Raw genomic sequence first — 20,071 nt, 5'->3', positions numbered from 1 at the left:
AACAGAGTGATTAAATACATGTGTGATGTCCCAGCATCTTCAGTGTCAAACTTTTCATGAGAGAAGTTCAGTCACCAGCTCTAACATGGGAGGGGGCTCTTCCTCACTGCTAAAATGCCCACATATGACTTTTGTCTTTGAAATGTGATTTCAAAACAGAATGGTGCAAAAACATCTTAATGCAACTTTTATTATCGACTGAACTCTGAGTCCAAATCTGTGGGGTTGTCTGACATATATGCATATGATCCATGTTAATGTTTTGGTTCAGAAAGCAAACCTCACACCTTGTTAAATATGCAAAGTCAAATATGTAAGATATCTACTGAATGAAATCACTATATGAACTTACTACTGTATATCATGAGCCATCAACAAGCAATCAGATAGAAGTGATTATACCCATCTTAAAAAGCTTCAGCATCTTTCTACTAAGCTCCATGATCAGAAACGTGGTAAAACTAGGATGAAAATTGGAGATGCTTTTGAAAAATGAAAAAAGGTAAGAACGCAGAAAGGTTTCCAGATCGATGCAGAGCTGAAGTTTCAGTGTCTACTGCAAAGCAACCCACATCAACGTCTGCGACGTTTTGAATTTGGACTGGAGTACACATTTTAAACACGAGGTGTCAGAGTTACTAATTGCTCCTTTAATATGTGTGAACTGCCAAACATAATGTTCAGTGAATAGTACCTGTGATGCGCTGCAACAGGTGTGGACCAGGATCTGTCCTTTAGGTGACCGACAGCTAACAAACTGTCATCAGAACAGCCACCCAGCTCTCCTGTCACCCACTCAGGAATACCTGCATTGCTTTGTTCCACAGCCCGACCCGTCAGTGGCTCGTCATAGTAGATAAACTTCAAATAAAAATTCAAAGTTAGGACATATAGATTGTGTTCAATGGTTCTGTCAGTATGTGATACAATGACATTTAAATAGATGCAACTACAGTATTGTAAAAGGTTATTAAAAGTGTGAGTTGTGGCACTGCTTGACTGCAACAAAAAAAAAAACAACGCCTCACCATGTAAGTCGGAAGCGTCTTCAGGCTTCCAGGTTCTGGTTTGCTGGTGAAGGGTAACTCCAGAACTCCTCTTTTGAGCATGTTGAGTAACAAACGGGCATACTTGTTGCGGTTCTTACGACCTATCCGACCTGAACCACAAGATGCCGGGTCACACAGCTTCTTGATCCATACGGCACACAGCTGGCGCTCTGATGGCAGAGGGAGATAAAAGGGATTAAAAATGATGTTAGGACTCGTTATACATGTCAATGTATGATCCTGACTGTTAATTCATGGGGGTTGTTTAATACATTTGTATAGTATGGAGAAGACAAAACAGAGTTTGCCGACAGCTCGCCGAGCTCGGGGTATGTGTATCACTTACTACAGTAAGAATTAGTTTGGTTTAGTTTATTAGTTCATTGGAGCAGCAGACAAAATAACAGAACAGATTTACTCACAGGTAATAAAAGAAACAGGGAGAAAATGCTCTCAAAAGGAGTAGGGTGAAGTTCCCAGAACTTATGTGACCCCTACCCCTGACTTATCAAACATGAAAAAGCAGTTTGTGACAATTTACTTACTTTACATTTTTTACCATCAATTAATCCTTTGATAGGTCCTTAATAACACCTATTTTATCATTTATGATCGTTCAAGAATGAAGTCTCACCTGACTTGTTGGGGTGTTTCAGGACATAAGGCTTCATGTCAAGAAGACACTGGTCAAAATCAGTGTCCAGCCTATCCCATGAATCACCGTGTTTGCTCATGGTCTCCTGCAGAAATGAACAGAGAAGAAAATACGGATTTTATTGACGTTGTCTCCCAGTCCTTGTCAGTGTTTACTAGCTAAAGAGTGCTTACAACACTAAGTGGCCGCCCGTAACTAATAAAAGAAATTAAAAAAAATCATATAGACAGGCTCTATGAAAATGGTGTCACTTAAATTAAGCATAATAACATGTGAAAACTTACTAGCGAACCAAGATGCTACACCGAGTCAGCAGCTAGCACAACACACGTTAGCAACCAAACTCCAGCAGACGAGTAAAACACGAGAGGAGCGTTTCTGTTCCTCGATAACATCCCAGAATAAACCAACAACACGCTAGATGTGAATAAAAAGTAGAAAAATAAGACTAAACAGAGGCTTACCCTACGCACTGATTCCGCCGCTCAAACGGTTCGAAACTTCAACGTCCTTGTTTATTCTACGCCATATCCGCTTTCCGTGAAGACGCTACTGGTCCTGTTGCCATAGTTACGGAGCACACGTAGGTCATCTTTTCTGTTTCATTTTGATAGTAAAGTTTATTTATTGCCACCAGCACAACGAATAGTTTCACTTTTAAATTCTTTAGAATTTCTTTAGAATTTAAAAGTAAAAGTAATTCTTTAGAATTTAAATTGTTTCAAAAGAAGTTTGTGTCACTAAATTAGTCCAATACAAGCAATATAAATAACAATCATAAACATAACGTAAATGGAATAGTGCCTGTGATCAGTTACAACAGTGTTGGAACTGGATATCCGATAAACTTATAAACTTTGAGAAAATGTTGGCGTATATATATCATGATCATATCAGAGTCGATCTATCGGCACACAATTAAAGTGGGCGAGCATATTGGACATAATAGCTGATTAAATTGGAACAAGAGTCCAGTTTGTAGTTATGTTTTTTCAATGATATAGCACATGTTCACAATTATTTGTAAATTAGGCTAATCCGCGAACCCCCCACCCGGTTTTCGGACCCCTGGGAGTTCTGGGACTCCACCTCGAGAATCACTGCTTTAGGTGACCGACAGCCAAACTGTCATCAGTCACCCACTCGTGTATGGTTCAGAAAAATTAGAGAAAAACGATTCTTTATTTTTTAAATCTGATTTAGTAACTGATATCTGGCTTTTCTCTCAACTTATGTTATATTCCAACTGTATTGCCCTGGAACAATGATGCGGACTCCACTGGTGTCCGCATCATTGTCATCATCACCGTCTAAACTTGAAGTGTCTGTTTAAAGTCCACACGATGGCGCAGTAAACCTTCAGTTTGTAGTATGGACGGCGCAGAGCCGGGATGCATTTTGGGTGTCCGTTCATTCATCGTTACAAAAACAGGTGAGGTCAAAATGTATGCACATGTATAAACATGTAAAACATGTTGACTGAATCAGTGGAGGTTTCATTCATGAGTCACATGAGCCATTCTGATAGCCTACATTTCTATCGTGTTTTTTTTTGTAACCAAGAGGTAAAACTGAAGGAAACATTTCCCACAGCTCGTGAAGGCAGACCTCATGACGTCACGTTGAATGAAAAAGACGCGCTCAGCTGTAGTTCAGTCAGAGGGGAGGCGTGCGCCGTGTCAGGAGCTGCCCCAGCACCACTTGTCAAGAGTTGTGAAGAGACCAGAGCCTCTCACATATCGGACAAACGGAAGTTGTGACTGATTTTTTTTCGTTTTGTTTTTCTCCCCATTATGGCTGACCACCTTTTGCATTATAGTGACTCCGCTGGGGTCGGGAATCGATTTGCCCGCAAAGGTGCTTTGCGACAGAAAAACGTGCATGAGGTGAAAAACCACAAATTCACTGCGAGGTTTTTCAAGCAGCCGACCTTCTGCAGCCATTGTACAGACTTCATATGGTAAGTATTCTTTATGCACACCGGTCTAGGTTATGCGTGCAGGTTTTCAGTAGGCTTATGGTAGAACAACGTGACATGCTGAAGGAGCTTTTGATTTAGCAAGTTTAAAGTAATGCATAGTCTCTCTGCATCAGAGTGTCAAATTAGAGAAGTTACAAGAGTCAAGTTTTTGTATTGACAACTAGTTTTGTACTGACCACTTTTCTTTTTTGCAGGGGATTTGGGAAGCAAGGATTCCAATGCCAAGGTAAACCTCCTGCATGTGTTCTAGTTCATTTAAGGCGAAGCACAAAAGGCTGTTGTCACTGGTCAGTTTGAGTCGGGGGATAGCAATACAAGGATCCCCCCCCCCCCCCCCCCCCCCCGAAAGTAGAAACACTCTGGCCGGTTATAAGGTATTTGATGTGGCTAGACTTAAATCAAACTAGTTCTTTTGACAAATTGTAAATCACACATGAAAGCCAACAAAGAGTTAACGATTTATTTTTCCAACGATAGGTTATCTTGCAACCCACAATCAACTTTTTTCACCATGGGTTCATAATCCTGCAAGAAAGCAGAAGTTAGAATTTGCAAAAAAAAACCTTTAAAAAAGGTAATACGTCAGACACTTACCCCTTTCGACCATGTTGGTTACCACTTGGCTCTTGGGGGGGGGGGGGGGGGGGGGGGGGGGAGAGAAGAAAAAACTAAATCTCAATCATGTCGGTGAGAAACATTTGTTCAAATGAGCGATCATTTGACATCTGATGTACCTTTGAGAGGAGTCTTTACTGGGTCACTGGGTGCAGGATCTGTGACAGCCGTCACCATTACAGGCATCGGTGCAGGGAATTCGGGCACATACTGCGAGTGGGAAAGGTGGTAATGGGCACGCTGGTAGCCATTTCTGGACTGGACGATATAGCTTGAACCAGGTGGGGGTGGAGGAGGAGGGCGCGGGAATCTCGGTGGCTGGATTTTGAGGGCCATTTTTTGGGGACGGAAAGTGAGCTGGGCAGCTCTTGGCTTGTCGTTTGCGACACCAAAGTTAAAGTTCGCACCACTAGTTTGGCCTCCTGTTCCAGCAGGATAGAGAGCCTGGTAAGGAGGAAAGTTGGCCAGACTAGGACCCCCTTGGTTAATAGGTGAATAGCCAGTATTCCAAGAGGGATATTGAAAGACCCAATGGGGACCATGACCAGCCGCACCAGAACTACTTCCAACGGGGGGAAACTGCCAAGTACCAGAGTTTGGGAACTGTGGTGCAGACGCCTGGTAGGCCAGGAATTGTGGTTGGACAGGACCCAACTGTGGTTTAACTGGTGTGCTTGGCAGGTGGCTTAAGGGTCGTCTGTCTGGGTCCAAACCCCAGGCTGTTGACACACCAACATGCCTCTCCAGCACCGGAGCATTTTGTGCAAGCGGCTGGTAACGGACAGGCGCTAGCCTTTTTGGAGCTTGAGGTTTGTTGTGGCGAGTGCCTGCAGTGTTAGCTGGCACTTCATTTGAAGGCTTCCAGACACCCTCATGAAAGTTTGAAGCAAATAGCGCCTCGTCATCTGTGACGTCGGCAAGGTTTTGCACGTCAGACAGGCGTTTGTATCCAGACGCTGTGGAGTTAAAGAAAGATGAGATACTTCTGAACTAAATTGTGCATTGGAAAAAGAGATGCCACCCCCCCCAAAAAAAAAAAAAATTTCACGGTTTTGCAATCTACTACACCAAATAAATGCAAATTCCCCACTACTTGATCAGCAAAAAGTATTTTTAATGTAGCTAGTTCGACAGCCATTTCACTAAAGCCAAATGCTAGAAAAGTATGGACATGACACAGGCGTCCATCCTACAAGTTAAATGTTAGCATGCAAACTGAGAACACATTGCCTGACTACACTGAATATAGCAATAAAAATCAGATCATAATATAGAGACTACTTAAATTCAAAAGTAACAATTAAAGTGATTACACAGTTTTAATTAAAATAAGTGATTACCTTTCATAACTGGGGCTGCAGCAAAGCCATCAAATAGAATTGAACAGATGCAGGAAACCCTGCAAAAGAAGGAAAACAAATGTGATTAAAGTTAATTCAAACTAATTAAGTGTTCAGGAAATCATTAGATGAGTAAAACCTACTGCAGAAGGAGTCCAAGAGCCATGACTGTTTGCTGAGAAGCTGCACTCTTCTCAGAAGCTTTGGTTTGTGACAAGCTGCTCACTGGGTCCCAAAAGACTGGAGAGTAACCTCTTACCTTGTTATGCAGCTCGACGTATCTCTTTTATATCAGAACCCCAGCTCTTAACGAACACCATTAGCAACAGCTGCACACTTGGCAATTAGAAGCCTGATAGCTAACAGGTGTGGCAGCTGGACAACACCACCCACTGTTTCAATGTAAATGACATCTCTGCCCATATGTTTGTGATTTACAGCTATGTCATTTGATGCAACATTTTGGAGTATATTTTGAATGAAATTTTCGACATTGTGCACCTTGAAATAAACACCTTGAAGTTGCAATAGTTTAACATTTCCCTTCAGACATCCGATACTGTGGCAGCTTACAGGGGAGCAAGGCAAGGGAAAGGGTGAGGGGTGAGGGAGACAAAGATGAAAACAGGAAGAGTTATAGCGGGGATTACTGAGGTCAAAGTGAGGTTAGATTGCCGGTAAGACGATTGGAAATGGAAACAAATAACACGATCTAACACAAAAGAGGAACTACCGGATAGGGGAAGATTAAATTTGCGGAAGTAAAATGTAATGCCAGTGACAAGATTACTGCCGCTAAGCTTAACGTGTGGTTGGTCTGCAGGCTTGGTCATCAGTGTCGGTTTCTGTGAGGGAGGTTTGATCCTAAGAGATTGGAATAAAACAGGATATGTGGTGCTCATGTTTACAATATGAAGAACGATTAAAATTCATATCCCTTTGTTTCATGTCAGGCCATCCATTTGCGTCACTGTTGATGAGTGCAGTTTGACAATGAATGCATAGTACAGAAGTAATGGACTGTCTGAAGCATGTTCTTCCATGCGCTCACAGTGCCTCTCCTTGTAAGTGCACGTTGCTTTTTTGAGAACCACATAGGTTTAACCCCCAGAGGACTTGATGTACACACATCTCTCTCTTTACTTCATGGGATGGATGCTTAATGGCTTTTGTAAGAACAGCATTGACAGTATTGTAAACACACTGGATATTCAAGGGACTGCAAGACTGTCAGCACAGAGAGATTTCTGCTCAAATATTTATAAGTTAGAGACATTCAATCAAGGATTTCATTTCTTTCTGTGAAGCAAACTTAGCTGGTTACTCACGCATAAAGCTCCTGAAATCTGAATCTGTAACATATGTATTTTCAAATCAGGAATATAAATGTCGAAACTTTTGGCTTGTGTGACATTGACAGTCATTATGATTTACTTGTTGCTTGAGGTGAAAATCCTGCATGTATGAGGTGGAACATTTGGCTTTTAAGCATCTCGAGAAAAGTGCAAAAAGCATGACTCGTGATCATTCATGTTTATCCCTTTTCTCTGCATGGTTGATGTTAGTGTATGGTTTCTGAGGCGTAGGCAGACAAAGAGCCGTCCAAAGCTCCCTGCTGTGCATTAAAAATCCAGCAGCTTCCCCCCCCCCCCCCCCCCCCCCTTCGCCTGTGATCACCCACCTTCGCCTCACAACAGCGAGCAGCAGAGCGTAGAGAGTCAAGGCTGTGGAAACAACTTTATTGCTAACAGATCTCTGTGTGGGTGGAAGACAGAGCCCCCTGCTGCTCCGAGGCTGGTGACTGCTGTACCTTTTTATTGTTTAAGGTAAAAAAAAAGGTGGTGCCGGGTTCTCCTCGGTTAAATATGAAGGTTGCATGTTAACAGAATGAATCACCCAATAACAGAGCCTTTCCTGTTGTTTTCTTGACTAACCCAGCATCATTGTACACTCACAATAACACAATCTGTTGCCCATGTCAATAGAAACAACCCTGTGTCCTTACATTACTGTGCAGTACGTTGCCATTTTCTTTGGTTGGCCATGACATGGTCCAGTGTGGAGATTCTGTCAGAGTGAGACATCCTGTCATATGGACATGCTGGCTTATATCCTATACTCCCTATAGTGTTACTCAACTTGGATGTCATTACACCTCCGTTTTCTTCCTCTTTGTCTTTTCACCTTATATGTTTTCATCCTCACGCTCTTGTCGTAGGCTGCCATGTTTGTAGATGAATTGAATCAAAAAACAAGGGCTTAAAATGTTCCAGTGAGATAAAGGCTGTGTATCAATCATTTGTGATTTTTAGATGAATATTTTCACATTGGATTTGAACAATTGTGTTAGTTCTGTAGAGTTGTGTATCCCTCATATAGCATTTATTGTAAACTTCTATATAGAACTAGTGGTCCTGTATTATATGGACATTTGTTAAAACAGCCTGTTGATCGCAGTGCTCTGGAGATCGTGGTGAAGTGTAGAATATGTTTAGCACCTTGTCAATGTTGGGGGGGGGGGGTTTCTGTCATGCCTTCTGTGTTTACGGAAACCCTGTCTGATTGTCAACATATTAAAAAGGCTTCTGGGTTTATCGACAAATGGAAAAATAAAAACTGATCAAATGGTTTATTAAGGAACCACCACCTTACTTCAGACGCCAACTCAAATCTTAGAATATATCCAAATGAGTTTAAGAGTTTATAAGTTTAAGTCAACTCATCATCACTGAAAACAAATGAAGCACAAATGAAAAGTTTTGTTAAATTTATGCACAGCAAACAGATGGATAGAGATTCCACACTTGCAGTTTCTTGTGACTAAATCTGAAGTTGTATTTTACTTCACTTTTGAGGGTTTTCTCGAGAAAGTCTGAGACATGAACATAGCTTGAGTTCTATTAAAACAGGCCGATACGAAAAACTGCTTTGAATTTAAGTCTTCCCTTCTTAAAGTCTGAGTTGTACAGTTTCTCTCTGAAAGTCTCCTCCAAACATCAGGTCATGTCATCGCAGACAGCGTAGTTAGAGCTCTGCTCAACCCGCGTCCTCCCCGATCCCCACTCGCCTTCGAAACGGAGCGTCTGTGGAGATGACTGTGCCATCTGGAGAGTTGAGAAGTCATCGCTTGGATGAGAGCGCTACATCTTCACACGAGAAAGACCATGGATGGAGGGAGAGAGAGTTGGAAAAAAAAGAAGAAGGCGTCAAAATGTAGTGTGTAGGAAGGCAAAAGAAGAACGCAAAGGGGAATCTGTACGTACAAGACGAAATAAACACAGAAGGATTTTGCAATTACATGGGTGGAAGTGAGAGGCAGAGAGCGGCGATGAAGTTAAAGAGGCCGTTTACACATTCTGGCTTCTTGCTGCAGAGATTTGGCAAAGATAAAGCAAACAGTGTAAGTACTCCGAGCAGATGAAAGAAAACATGGTAGCTATTATGTCTAAGTGATGACTGATATCAAAATGCACCTACAAGTTGTACTAAATCACACTTGATCTTTTTTTTCCATACCAAATAAAGTATAAAGTTAGGATCAGAATTGTTTTGATGTTTTGACTTTGGAAGAGAAGGATTTGAAAGAACCACATACAGTCCTTACAAAAAGAAAGCAAAGAAGTAATGTGGGAAGTGAGGGCGTTTACAAAGTACTTAAATGTCACTGACAGTCCGTATGAAACGATCTCCTCTCACTTCCTTTGAAATTATTCATGACTTCCCATGCATGAAAACAATTCAGTTGGTCACATCTTGCTGTTTGTTTCCCCCCATTGCTTTTGCATCATCTCCATGTTGTTCGGGCTCCGATGTCCGCTCTCTGCTTCCATGGTGACATTTCCATAACTGTCACCCGCCCAGCATGTTGTGTTTTAAATACATTTGCATACCAAACAACATCCAGTTTGCCTCCTCTCATTTCAACCCAGGGCCTATTGACTTCTCATCAAGCGCTAATGATGAGATCTTTATCATGTGCACAGACGAGGGCGTTGTGTGTGGGCTGCTCCAGCACACTAGGGGACATTTGTTGACCCCTGTGGGCGACATCATGTATGTGTCAGTTAGCATGACCAGGGCTGACACATGCCCCCGACGAGAGCGCCACTGAGCCCGAATGGCGAGCGTAGGTGTAGAGCCAATCTCTGCTCGGAATGGGGCTGTGGATCTCATTAACCAATCAAGGAGCAGAAGTGTGGGGGAGTTGGAAACGAGAGCGAGCGCTGAGCGACTCCTGATGAGGAGGCCCAAAACAATAAACATCTTACACAACAACAAGCCGGCTGAGATGCGGCGCCGCTCCTCTCAAGTGACGGCGTTCAGATCTGGAGGGTCCTCCTGCTACACGCTGCTCTGTGTGTCAAGATGCCGTGGATGTGTTTCATTACATACAATTCATTAAATCTCTCTTTGCTTATCTAACAAAGCAGATGTAAGCCTCGCTGCTCTGTTTCTGTTTGTTCCTCCTGCTGGATGTGGAGGACTTTTTCTCTCTGATGTTTTTGACTATTCTGTCGCCACATTTGTAGAAGATTCTATGAGTTTACTGAAAGTCAGTTACTCCAAAAGCATAGATCATGGTACCTCTTCATTAATACTGTTTAATAAATAGACAGGATTGTTTTTTGTAAGCTTTAATCTAATTAAGCTTGGCAGATATGAGAATAGTATGCAATGTTCAATAACATTGTTAAATATTGCAATAAAGAGTGTGATGTATAAACAAATACTAAAGAGTACATTAAAGCTACATTTAAATGTTCCTGTCTGCCATTCTTATTGTTTTACACAATAACTGTTAGCAACGTGTCTCTGATTACAAACAAACCAAACAGCCATTTTCACCACTGAGCAATCCCTAATGTATCTGATGACAGGCTGGTCACTTTAGCTTCATCTGCCTGCATCGAAAGGGGAGGAGCTTCTCATTTTGCTGTCGATTTAATGCTGCATCATGTTGGCTGTGCTTTTTGAATCCATTCATCACGATTTTATGGTTCATCTTTACATCCCTATTTAAACATGTACTCATGCTGAGTGGAGAAGCATTGCTCATTTACATGAAATAATAAGACGTGTTTTTATTGCAAATGCTCATATTGCATTAGTGATAAAATGTCAGACATAAAATGTCACTTTGAATCTACGCCGCTGTCCTGTACATGCTTGTGCAGTGGTGTGTACAGCACACCATTATGACTGAAACTGAACACATGATGGATTTAGAGCTGATAGATAGAGTTCTATGTTTTTTAATAAAGCGGTGATACTGGAAATACTGGAAATGATGGAAATAGGATGCTACCCAGTGGACCAATCACAGGGCTTTAAGTCTGTATTGTTTTCGTGTGTCGTTTTATTTATTGAGGAAGTGCATGTTAGGCTACATAGGGAGGCTTCTGGGTCGGCACAGTGCCAAGTAAACCTGCGGCGTATTTGCTGTAGATACTAAAGTATCCATCAGGCTTTACTCCCCCTCAAACTTATGATTTCAAAAACAACAAAAAGATTTTAAAAACCTTTTTTTTATCTGAGTGACAGCTTTCCAGTTTTACTTCAGTATTTTGCTTTAGATATGTCTTCAAAGTTAAGATCAATCTGCTGGAGTTTCATTAAAACTGCCTTCTTAGAAGTGTAGAAGTCAGTGAAACTTTCTTCCATGATTTTTAAACCATCTCCCAGCTGAACTGCGTTCATTTCACAGAGTGGAAGCTTAGCTGTCCAGGATAATCATGTGTAATTTGCCCCTGATTGTCTCTGCTCCATATTCAAAATGTCCTCATTTTATGGCTAAGAGTTTTCCCTTCTCTTCTCATTTTCCCTTCACGTTCTCTCCATTCCTTACTCAACTCTACTGAGGCAGCAAAGTGGGCCTTTTACATTTCATCATCATGTCGACAGCTCGTCTGCACAGTTTTGATGAGTGTTTCATGTTGTCAGATGGCATCCAAAGCCTCTCGGTCTTCTTCAGCAGCACGGCCCCCTGCAGCGAGTGCTCTATATTCAACTAATTTAATTTGGATGGAGGGATTAGCAATGGCACGTTTGTTATTGAGACATTTTAGAAATGGAGCGGAATCATTCTCAACATGTACACTAAGACAAAATCAGCGCTCCTTTGTGTGGTTACAAAACATAAAGAAACCACCCAACACTGTTTGTGCAGTAGCAGCTTGTCAAATTGAATTGTAGGACCTTTACTATCTAAAAACTTTTCTGCTCTGTATTCCAGTTGGAAAATATAGGTCAACACCAGACTGACATATAGGCCGAAGATGAAAGGATTGTCAAAGTTTAGTGCTTTACAAAAGAGCTCTCATTTCAAATTCACACAGGAAAGAGGGGACGAGGGGAGGAGAGAAGACTGGTAGGAAGGCAGGGATGATGTTGATAGGAAATACAAAAGAAAGGAGAGTTTCAGTCTTCTTGGATTCAATGGTGTCCTGTTAACAACTAGCTTCATGTTCTGTTTTTTTTGTTGTAATTTGATGGACAGATTGCTTTGCCAAGCACATTGTGTTTCCTGTTACAGCACAATACAAACAGATCCCTCTCTTTTTTTTTTGCCAGTGAAACACTTTTAATCTGGAGCAGCAGATGTAGGAGGGAACGTTTGACAAGACTTCCGATACGATAAGGAGCTCTGACTCTGATCCTGTATTTTATCAGGTCTATAAAGTCCTCTATTTCAGCCCTGCTCAAAACAGGCTGTTTCTGTGTCTGTAGCTTTAAATGTAAATGAGCTGTGTCTGACCACGCCCCCTATCTGAGAGGGCTTGGGTGGCTTGCGCTTTCGTGCACCACACTATTGTTTACAGTGAGAAGGCAGACTCAGTGGGCAGAACAAACGTCTAACTGTGGGAGTGTCACCCACCTGGGGGAGGGGCTACTGCCCTTTGTGATGTCATGAAGTGAAAATCTCCAAATGGCCTGTTTGGAGATAACTAATAACATGCTCGACTCTCCCCATGTTATCTCTGACGTCATTTTCAGAAGCTTGCTTGTCTCTTTCTGTTTAGATGATATTTTCTAAGTTGCTGCTTTGTTGAATCCCTTTGGTCAATTATATTAATCTTGGCGATCTTTGTATGTATTTTATTGTGCTGCCTTAAGTCCAAGTCAACCCAAATGTGAAGCAAAGTAAAAAAGTAAGAGTTGCAGAAGAAGACTTAAGTTGAAGTTAATGTTGTCTCTTAAATTAGTGCATACCTTCTTAAATGCATGCAGAACATGTTTGCCTTCACAACATTATCTGCAGATATTTAAATGCATGTTTGTGCAAAAACAAGTTCCTTAAAGCTTCAAACAATCTTTTTCTTTAGCAGCATTAAGTCTTTTCCCTCATCTTTAATAGCTACTGTAAACTCCTACAGATATGCCAGCAGGGTGTGCCAAGGTTACCATGGTAACAGTGCCTGGCCCTTATTCTGCCTGTAGTGTGCCAAATATCTGCCAACTACCCCTGGCGAGCATTCCTCACAAAAAACCAACAAATCCTAATAATCCTTAAATGATGATTCAACATGAGCGCTTGGCATCTCCTCCTCAGCCTCCATGTTTAAGAAATGAATTGTGTCTTGAATCAGAAACATTTGTGATTTTATTAGGGACATGTGAATGAAATAAAGAAATCCCACACCCGCAAGATTTGGTGAGAACGTGGAAGAGACATTTACAAACCCGATTTATCAGCAACTCTGCCCCCTTCTCTCAGTGCAGCACTGACCACCACAAGTGCAATATTTGTGACTTTACCAGACTGTCTCAGCAGATCATGTCACACTGTTTTGCTTGCATAACACAATGTCATCTGGTGACATTAAAAAGGGGTCTTTTGGGAGGCTCGGCGGCATTGCTCAGCTGAGAGTGGGTAGTTAATTGTCAGGGAGCTTGCCTGTGTGTTTTTGCTGAGACACAATGCATTGTAATAAGATGACACACACTGTTCTCGTATCATCTGTGGTTTAACAAACAAAGGCAAAAGAGCAGTTTGAGAGGCCTCAGACGGAGAATCTGTGACCCATGAAGGCACGACTGTGAAGGGCTCCATCCTGCAAGAATCGTATGTGTTGCACTCAGAAATACAGAGTGACAGTAACAGTCACAGCACTGATTTCATCTTTGTTGTTTTCTAAAAATGGCACCACGAGGAGAGATGGAAGAGATTTCAGACAAAATGCAATAAATGGCAGGCTACACAAACATGCTGACAACTTTCCACTGTCGCGTCTGTTACAAAAAAACGGACTTTCTCTCTCCAGGGTAGTGTCATATATTTGTGTGCCATTCTTTTTTTCTTTTTTTTTTGGATGGATTAGTTTATGTATTTGCAAAACAATTTGTATTTGCCTTGGACTGTTGAGCTCATGCACACTCTGTTGACTCGTAAAGTTTCCCTTGTGTATGAACCAAGGGACTGATTTCCTGTCATGACAAGCCCAGCACAACCCTCACTAGTTACACAGAATCACAAGTTGGTTAACTGAATTGACTTGGTAAATGTTCTGCTGACGCAGCCACATGCTGCTAGCTGGGGCAGACTGACTGTAGTCCTCTCCTCGCTCTACTGCCCGCATGTAAACAAGCAGAGTGAACGATGGAATCTCTTAGTGATGTCGCTTGGCAGTTTTTTTTTTAATCTTGAAAATGGAGACAAAGTGTATGTGCCATGTGGACCAGAGCAATGTCTAATCACAGTCAGTGCAGGCCTTTGGGTGTGAGGCTGCAAACACATACGAAGGCTGCTGAATCATGACGCAGTTCATCACGACAATGACTGCACAAGACTGGAGAAGACGACCCCTTCTTTCCAAACCATTTCTTGCAATATTCATTCAGTGTTACTTCGCCCTTCCTTCTTAAACCCAAGCTCGGTGTAATCAGTGAAGTAAGTGTGGGTTTGGTGTCTCTTCTGGATGGAAAGGCTCCCTGGAGAGGGGGAGGAATCAGAGCAGGAGTGCTCCTCACCTCTATCATACAGAATTCGTGTCAGCACTCCAGCTGTGCTTAATGACTTCTGCGGTGATTACACCCAAAGCTATTTTGGGAGTAGTTTAATTCGGAGATATCACTCTTGACCCACATAAGGTGAGTTCACGTGTACCCTCGAGGATTTCAAGTTCTCTTGATCTGTGTCTTATAGCACGTGTGTTATGTGTGTGAGGGGAGAGTGTCCTCAGGTGTGCTGCATGACAGCTCAAGGACAGACAGATAAAAAAAAACCAACTCGGATGGGTGACTGGTTGTCATTTGTTTCTCCCTTGTAATGTGTCAGAAACACGCTCACCTTTTCACTACAGGTTAGTCAAATCTGTTTAGTCACTCTCTGTAAAGGTCACAGTTTGATGAGAATCAATGAGTGTAGTATAACGTCATCATGACCAGTTTTCAACACAGAGCAGACTTTAATTAAGCTAGAGTTTTTGTACGTTGTTCAAAAGTAATAATTATCTTGCATGTCTTGTCAGTACATCTTTTTGTTTTTTTTCTTAATTAAACAATGTGTGGTTTTGACTAAATGAAAGTCAAGCTAGGAAACCTTGAAGTTGAAGTTTCACTGCCTGTGAATATCACACTGTTTCATCTGTTTTCCAGTCTAACAGTTTATTGACGACCCTTCATAGAAGGAAACAGCACACATCTTTGTGATACTCTAGCTGGTGAAAATCTGCTATTGTTAGAAGCTGCTCGTGATTATCCGAAGGATCTTGACTCCGGACTCCGTTTCTTCTTTCAAAAGTACTGCAGATGTCATAACAGTTATAATTTAACCATAAGCCCTGTGCTTAAAAATAGATACATTATGGTCGTCTGTTTAGCTTAAAGTCAAAAATGTAATAACAGTAAAACTGAGCATGCTTTATCATAGGCTTTTAAAACTTGAGCTGTTTTATTTTTTCAGATAAGACGAAGACAAAGAGAAGCTTTTGAAAATTAAAAAAGTCACTGATTACTTTCTGTTGACTTAATGATCCCATAATCAGCGGCTAAATAACGTTGTACTATATTGTTAACGGTGTACATTACACGGAACCCTGAATAGCACACTCATGGTGACAAGGTACAGGGTGTGTAAAAGGTAACTAAAATTCATAAACTGGAGCAAAATCAGGACATGTGTGACTAAGATGGACACATGGGACTTTCCCAGGCGCAGGCTCATATTATTGCTATTTCTGTGCAAGGACAAAGATGCAGGGAGCGGCAGAGGGGTGGAGAACGTGTGTGCCAGTTTTCTGAAGCATGTGTTCCTTTTTCCTGCTCCTGTGGTGTTGTAACCGTATGTTTGTGTGTGTGTGTGTACGAGTTGTGCAGATTGAGGGTCACCCAGTTTGAGCGTGCAGCCCAGCTCTTAGTCATCGTCACACCTCGCTCCGTTTCTACCTGACTGTCCATCTGTCTGCATATTTACCAGCGGAAACCGAGTCCCCGCTGTAAACAAATTAAAATATGCAAATGCCCTACCTAGATGCAAGGTTACACTAAACACCTAACGTATTGAAATATTTGAATGAGTATGACAGAGGCAGACAGTCATATCTGCAGAGACAGTTCTCGAAGGATGCAAGGGTTAAACATTTGAAAGCTATTAAGTTGTAACCTTTTTTATGATCTAATTTGCCCCTGTCACAGACTTCTAAAAGTCGAAGCCATTAAATGTGTTTTATGAGGAGTATCACCTGCAGAATGCTGCAGGGTTGCAGAACAGCCAATGAAACGGCTCCACCTGCCTACTTAGATTCTCGTCGCCGTCTCGCAGAAACCATCGCAGGATTCGCAGGATCAGCCGTTTAGCGCCCTCTGCAGACTCATCCTAGTAATACTCCCAACATTGATGACCTCGTGATCTCAAACTGCGCCCACCCTAAGTATGGTCATTCAGCATTGTAACACTATATGTGAGTTTTAAAATGTAAACCAACATAATAGGTCAACCTTAATGAGAAACAGGCCTGCATTAAAATACGTTTTCTTGCCTAAAGCTGGGATTACTGTTTTAACACATCCATGCTCATATGAAGACCTTCTTGTTGGACTCAAATACATACATACATACATACATACATACATACATACATACATACATACATACATACATACATACATACATACATGCATGCATACAACAGGAGAGGAGTCTGTCAACTCTCAGTCCCTAATTGAAGGTGTCACAGTTGTGTCTCCTCGAAGTCTTTCCCAGCCTCCCTGCTCTGCTTAAGGCAAATTTAGCAACAGGCTCCACGGGGGAGAATCACTGCTTTGCTACCATGTTTCTTTTGGCATCTGTTTATGTAGAATGGAAGGAATTTCGAGCTTTGATCTGCTTGCATTGTCTCAGGAGGTCTGACTGATAAAATCACAAGAGGAATTGATTCTTAGATTGTGGTTGCTATTTGTTGTTTGTGTGTCAGAGTTCAAGTCCAAGTTGACGATATTTGGACTTTCTGACTCTCAGGCCGGCGATGGGAACAGCTTTTATGCATCACTGCATAGAAAACAAGAACCCTGAATGAAAGCACAGTTTACTGATTTATATTGATTTATTATTACATTAATGTAATCCATATTAAAGTCTTCTGCCTTTAAGGGTAAGATGTGCGGGCCCGTGCAACAAAGAGGTGCGAGGACCCTTCTGGCTCTTAAAGGACCGTTTAGCAAGTGACTTTTGTTCCTGTTCTATTGATAATAATTGACAACTTTATTTGTCCACTTTTCATTAACTTATCTTTAAACTGACCATGCAATCTTTTTAGCATGCAAAGTACAAAACATATGCCTTTACATGGATGTTAAAAACAAGTGTTTATTATTAGATTTGTCTGTCTGTTTTGGCAGCATAGGATCTTGCTGATGTATGTGCACATGAGATGTGTGGGAGTATTAACAGATTGCACTTGTGTCGAGCCATTAACATGACTGTCTGCAGAACAGGAATACTAAGGAAACTACAACTCACAAAGAAGCTCACATCTCCACACACGCTGTAAGCACACAGCCTGTTTCCATCCAGCAATTATGAAAAAAGCCCATTATCACTGTGACACGCGCCGAGGCTCTGCAACGCAAACTGAATGTGAGACGGACAAGGCAGCCTTGACAAGTCACTACACACGGTGTCAACAGCTCTTTGATCCGGGCAGGCTGCACGGATTGAGCAGAATTCAGTGGAAAAGAAGAGTGGTGGTTGACTGAAAAATTAGGCCTCCTGTGTGTAAGAGCTGCTCTTCACCACGAGGGTTGGTAAGAAACACTGCTGCAGAGAGGGGAGTGAGCGAGGTGGGTGTAATTGCATCTGAAAGTGAGGTTAACCACATACATATTCAATGGGCTCTCTAAATAACCCCACAGCGGAGAGCTGTTACCGTGAAAATCATGGTGAGCGGCTCAAAACCACTTGTCCTCCCAGCTGCACAGACTTATGTCTCTTTATTAACGTTTTTGTGTCACCTGAAGTATCTCCACACAATTTGATCCTTCAGCATTACATTTTGTGCAGACATGTTATACCTAAGAAGATTTATTCTGTTGATTCGTTCAGTTTTTTGGTGCTATCAGAACCTCTCTGCCTCTCAGCAAATGATCTCTGCCATTCTCCTCCAATGTCACCATGAGGTTCTCTGTTAAAGGCCTCGGCAACTATTGGATTGATTGCTGTGTAACTCGGTCGGCACTCAGACCTACACGTCTCCTTCGATTTCGTCATGTTTGGGCCTTCTCTCGTGGGAGACCCCTCCAAACACTGATGAATCCAAAACATCGGCGTATGGCCGAGCACACATCTTCAGCTGGAGTGCTGAACATGAAGATGGTGGCTGTGCAAAACATTAGACTTAAACCAACATCAACATGTTAGCATCATGCTTCTGAACATGCTGACATTAGCTTTGAACTGTAAGAAATGTGTTGTTGTTTTTTTTAAACGTGGAGCTGCACAGTTGAAGTTTGTATTCACTGCAAGAATATTTGTTTTAGATATTTAATGCTGGATCATGTGACTGATGAGACAGATCAATGTATGATAAGGTCATGATTATGATGGAAGAGGATGTCGTCAGTTTGCTGATCTGGGAGGATGGACTGAGTTAATCACGACCCAGACTTTGCCTACAGTTCGACAGATGAGATGAAGGGATGATGAAGGAGGGCTGGGTCAAAGAGCTGAGACCTTCATTGAACTTTTAGGACTGGATAACAGAGCATAACTTTCAGCACTTCTTGGGCAGTTTTTCATTGCAGAGGATTTCAAGAGACGCTTAAATCAGACTGAAAGTGCAAAGTCATACATTTTCATTTTCTCTGACATGCAGCCTGTCTGCTCAGTGAAAGGTCATGAGTTATTTAGTGCATCAACGAGTGGGAGTGTTGACCAGTTATATCGCAGTATGTCTCCCCATCTGAACAGAGTTTTTCTTCTATTTGGTCTGAGACACTTCATCACTCACGCAGTAAATAGTGATCCCTGACATCAATATTCACTCTTTTACTCCTCCATGTTGATCCACACCAATACCTGCGGGTGAACAGCTCGCTTATTAGCGCCCTGCTACGGCTGAATTTAAGCTATGAGGGCGTTGTATCCCGCGTCGCGAGGGTCAGTGAACGACAATCAAGGACACTTCTGGGATGCTTCACCGTGTTCGTGCATTTTTGATTTTTTTTTTTCTTCCCTCATTGTGATTCATGATGTGAGTGAGGTTGACCAATGAGAACACAGAGAGCCCTGCATGCGCAAAAGTCGTAAACATTAACAAACATGGCGAAGGCTGAAACGTCTGATCATTGTTGTTTAGACTGACAAGAAAAAAGAAGTCAAGAATCCAAGAGTTGATAGAGGATGGATTAAGAAAGAATAGGGCGACGTGGCAGGTAGCAGGTGCTAATTGAAATCAACTCGCAGGGAGCACAAGCTGCTGTGCTTGCTTTTGTTTTTTTTGTGTGTGCTCCAAATGGTAAGAGCCATGCACTGGACAGGCTGAATAATCGCTCCACACAGGCTTGGATTCAGGCGTGTGGATTAACAAGGCTGATTAAACAAACACAGAGACAGCTTGTGATGAGAGGAGTCGTGCTTCTTTTCTCAGACGAGTGCCGTTAATCAGCAATAAGGGCTCTGAAGCAACACTGCCGTTTACTAGTTACTGAGCGCTCTGCTATTTACAATAGCCAGGTTTTTCTGGCTCAAGCCTCTTGACCTCAATACGGCATGACAGTGTTTCTCTGGGGCTCCGCAGCGTTCGTGCCACAAAAATACTCTTTTGAATGACTTAAGACGGGGACAGAGAATTAGAGGATGTGCCAGCGTGTGTGTGTATTTTCAAGATGTTTCAATTTGAGCAGGCTGTCTCTGCACCAGTGTATGTGCATCTGTTAGTGTTCTCCCAAAATGTCTACATTTCCATCTTTACATCTCAATGAGAGCATGCCTATGTGT

At 42.0% G+C, this 20,071-nt stretch overlaps 3 protein-coding genes across 7 annotated transcripts in view; 1 reads left to right on the top strand and 2 right to left on the bottom strand.

Moving 5' to 3' along the window:
- Nucleotides 1-2,277, bottom strand: part of cep112 (centrosomal protein 112) — a 104,331-nt gene extending 102,054 nt beyond the window's left edge. For 3 of the 4 annotated variants that reach the window (XM_079365695.1, XM_079365697.1, XM_079365698.1), the window contains exons 1-4: nucleotides 2,169-2,277; nucleotides 1,684-1,789; nucleotides 1,029-1,219; nucleotides 695-861 (exon numbers count right to left, since the gene is read on the bottom strand). In XM_079365695.1, the coding sequence (XP_079221821.1) occupies nucleotides 695-861; nucleotides 1,029-1,219; nucleotides 1,684-1,783 (458 nt within the window). In that variant the 5' untranslated portion in view covers nucleotides 1,784-1,789; nucleotides 2,169-2,277. Of the gene's footprint in view, nucleotides 1-694; nucleotides 862-1,028; nucleotides 1,220-1,683; nucleotides 1,790-1,988; nucleotides 2,105-2,168 lie in introns of those variants that run through there. The other variant, XM_079365696.1, reaches the window with a different exon arrangement.
- Nucleotides 2,278-3,369: 1,092 nt separating this feature from the next.
- Nucleotides 3,370-20,071, top strand: part of prkcab (protein kinase C, alpha, b) — an 88,764-nt gene continuing 72,062 nt past the window's right edge. For both annotated transcript variants that reach the window (XM_079365700.1, XM_079365699.1), the window contains exons 1-2: nucleotides 3,370-3,664; nucleotides 3,880-3,911. In XM_079365700.1, coding sequence (XP_079221826.1) covers nucleotides 3,498-3,664; nucleotides 3,880-3,911 — 199 coding nt within the window. In that variant the 5' untranslated portion in view covers nucleotides 3,370-3,497. The remainder of the gene's footprint in view (nucleotides 3,665-3,879; nucleotides 3,912-20,071) is intronic.
- Nucleotides 4,175-5,915, bottom strand: LOC306837858 (uncharacterized protein). The gene is made up of 5 exons (XM_079365701.1): nucleotides 5,784-5,915; nucleotides 5,641-5,699; nucleotides 4,420-5,256; nucleotides 4,280-4,310; nucleotides 4,175-4,210 (listed from the first exon to the last, which is right to left on the bottom strand). The coding sequence occupies exons 1-5, from the start codon at nucleotides 5,804-5,806 to the stop codon at nucleotides 4,192-4,194; spliced, it is 969 nt and encodes a 322-aa protein (XP_079221827.1). The 5' UTR covers nucleotides 5,807-5,915; the 3' UTR covers nucleotides 4,175-4,191.

Source organism: Symphodus melops, assembly GCF_947650265.1.
Source record: "Symphodus melops genome assembly, chromosome: 17".
Taxonomy (NCBI): domain Eukaryota; kingdom Metazoa; phylum Chordata; class Actinopteri; order Labriformes; family Labridae; genus Symphodus; species Symphodus melops.
Note: the sequence above shows the minus strand (reverse complement) of the source record. Positions and strands in the feature narration are given on the sequence as shown.

Bases quoted from the DNA above. Each gene is read 5' to 3' on its own strand.
- LOC306837858 (XM_079365701.1), bottom strand. From the start codon at position 5,806: ATGGCTCTTGGACTCCTTCTGCA. The intron at 5,257-5,640 runs GTAATCACTTAT...TTAACTCCACAG, and splicing joins TGCAGCCCCAGTTATGAAAG to CGTCTGGATACAAACGCCTG. The intron at 4,311-4,419 runs GTACATCAGATG...CCCCCCCCCAAG, and splicing joins AGTAAAGACTCCTCTCAAAG to AGCCAAGTGGTAACCAACAT.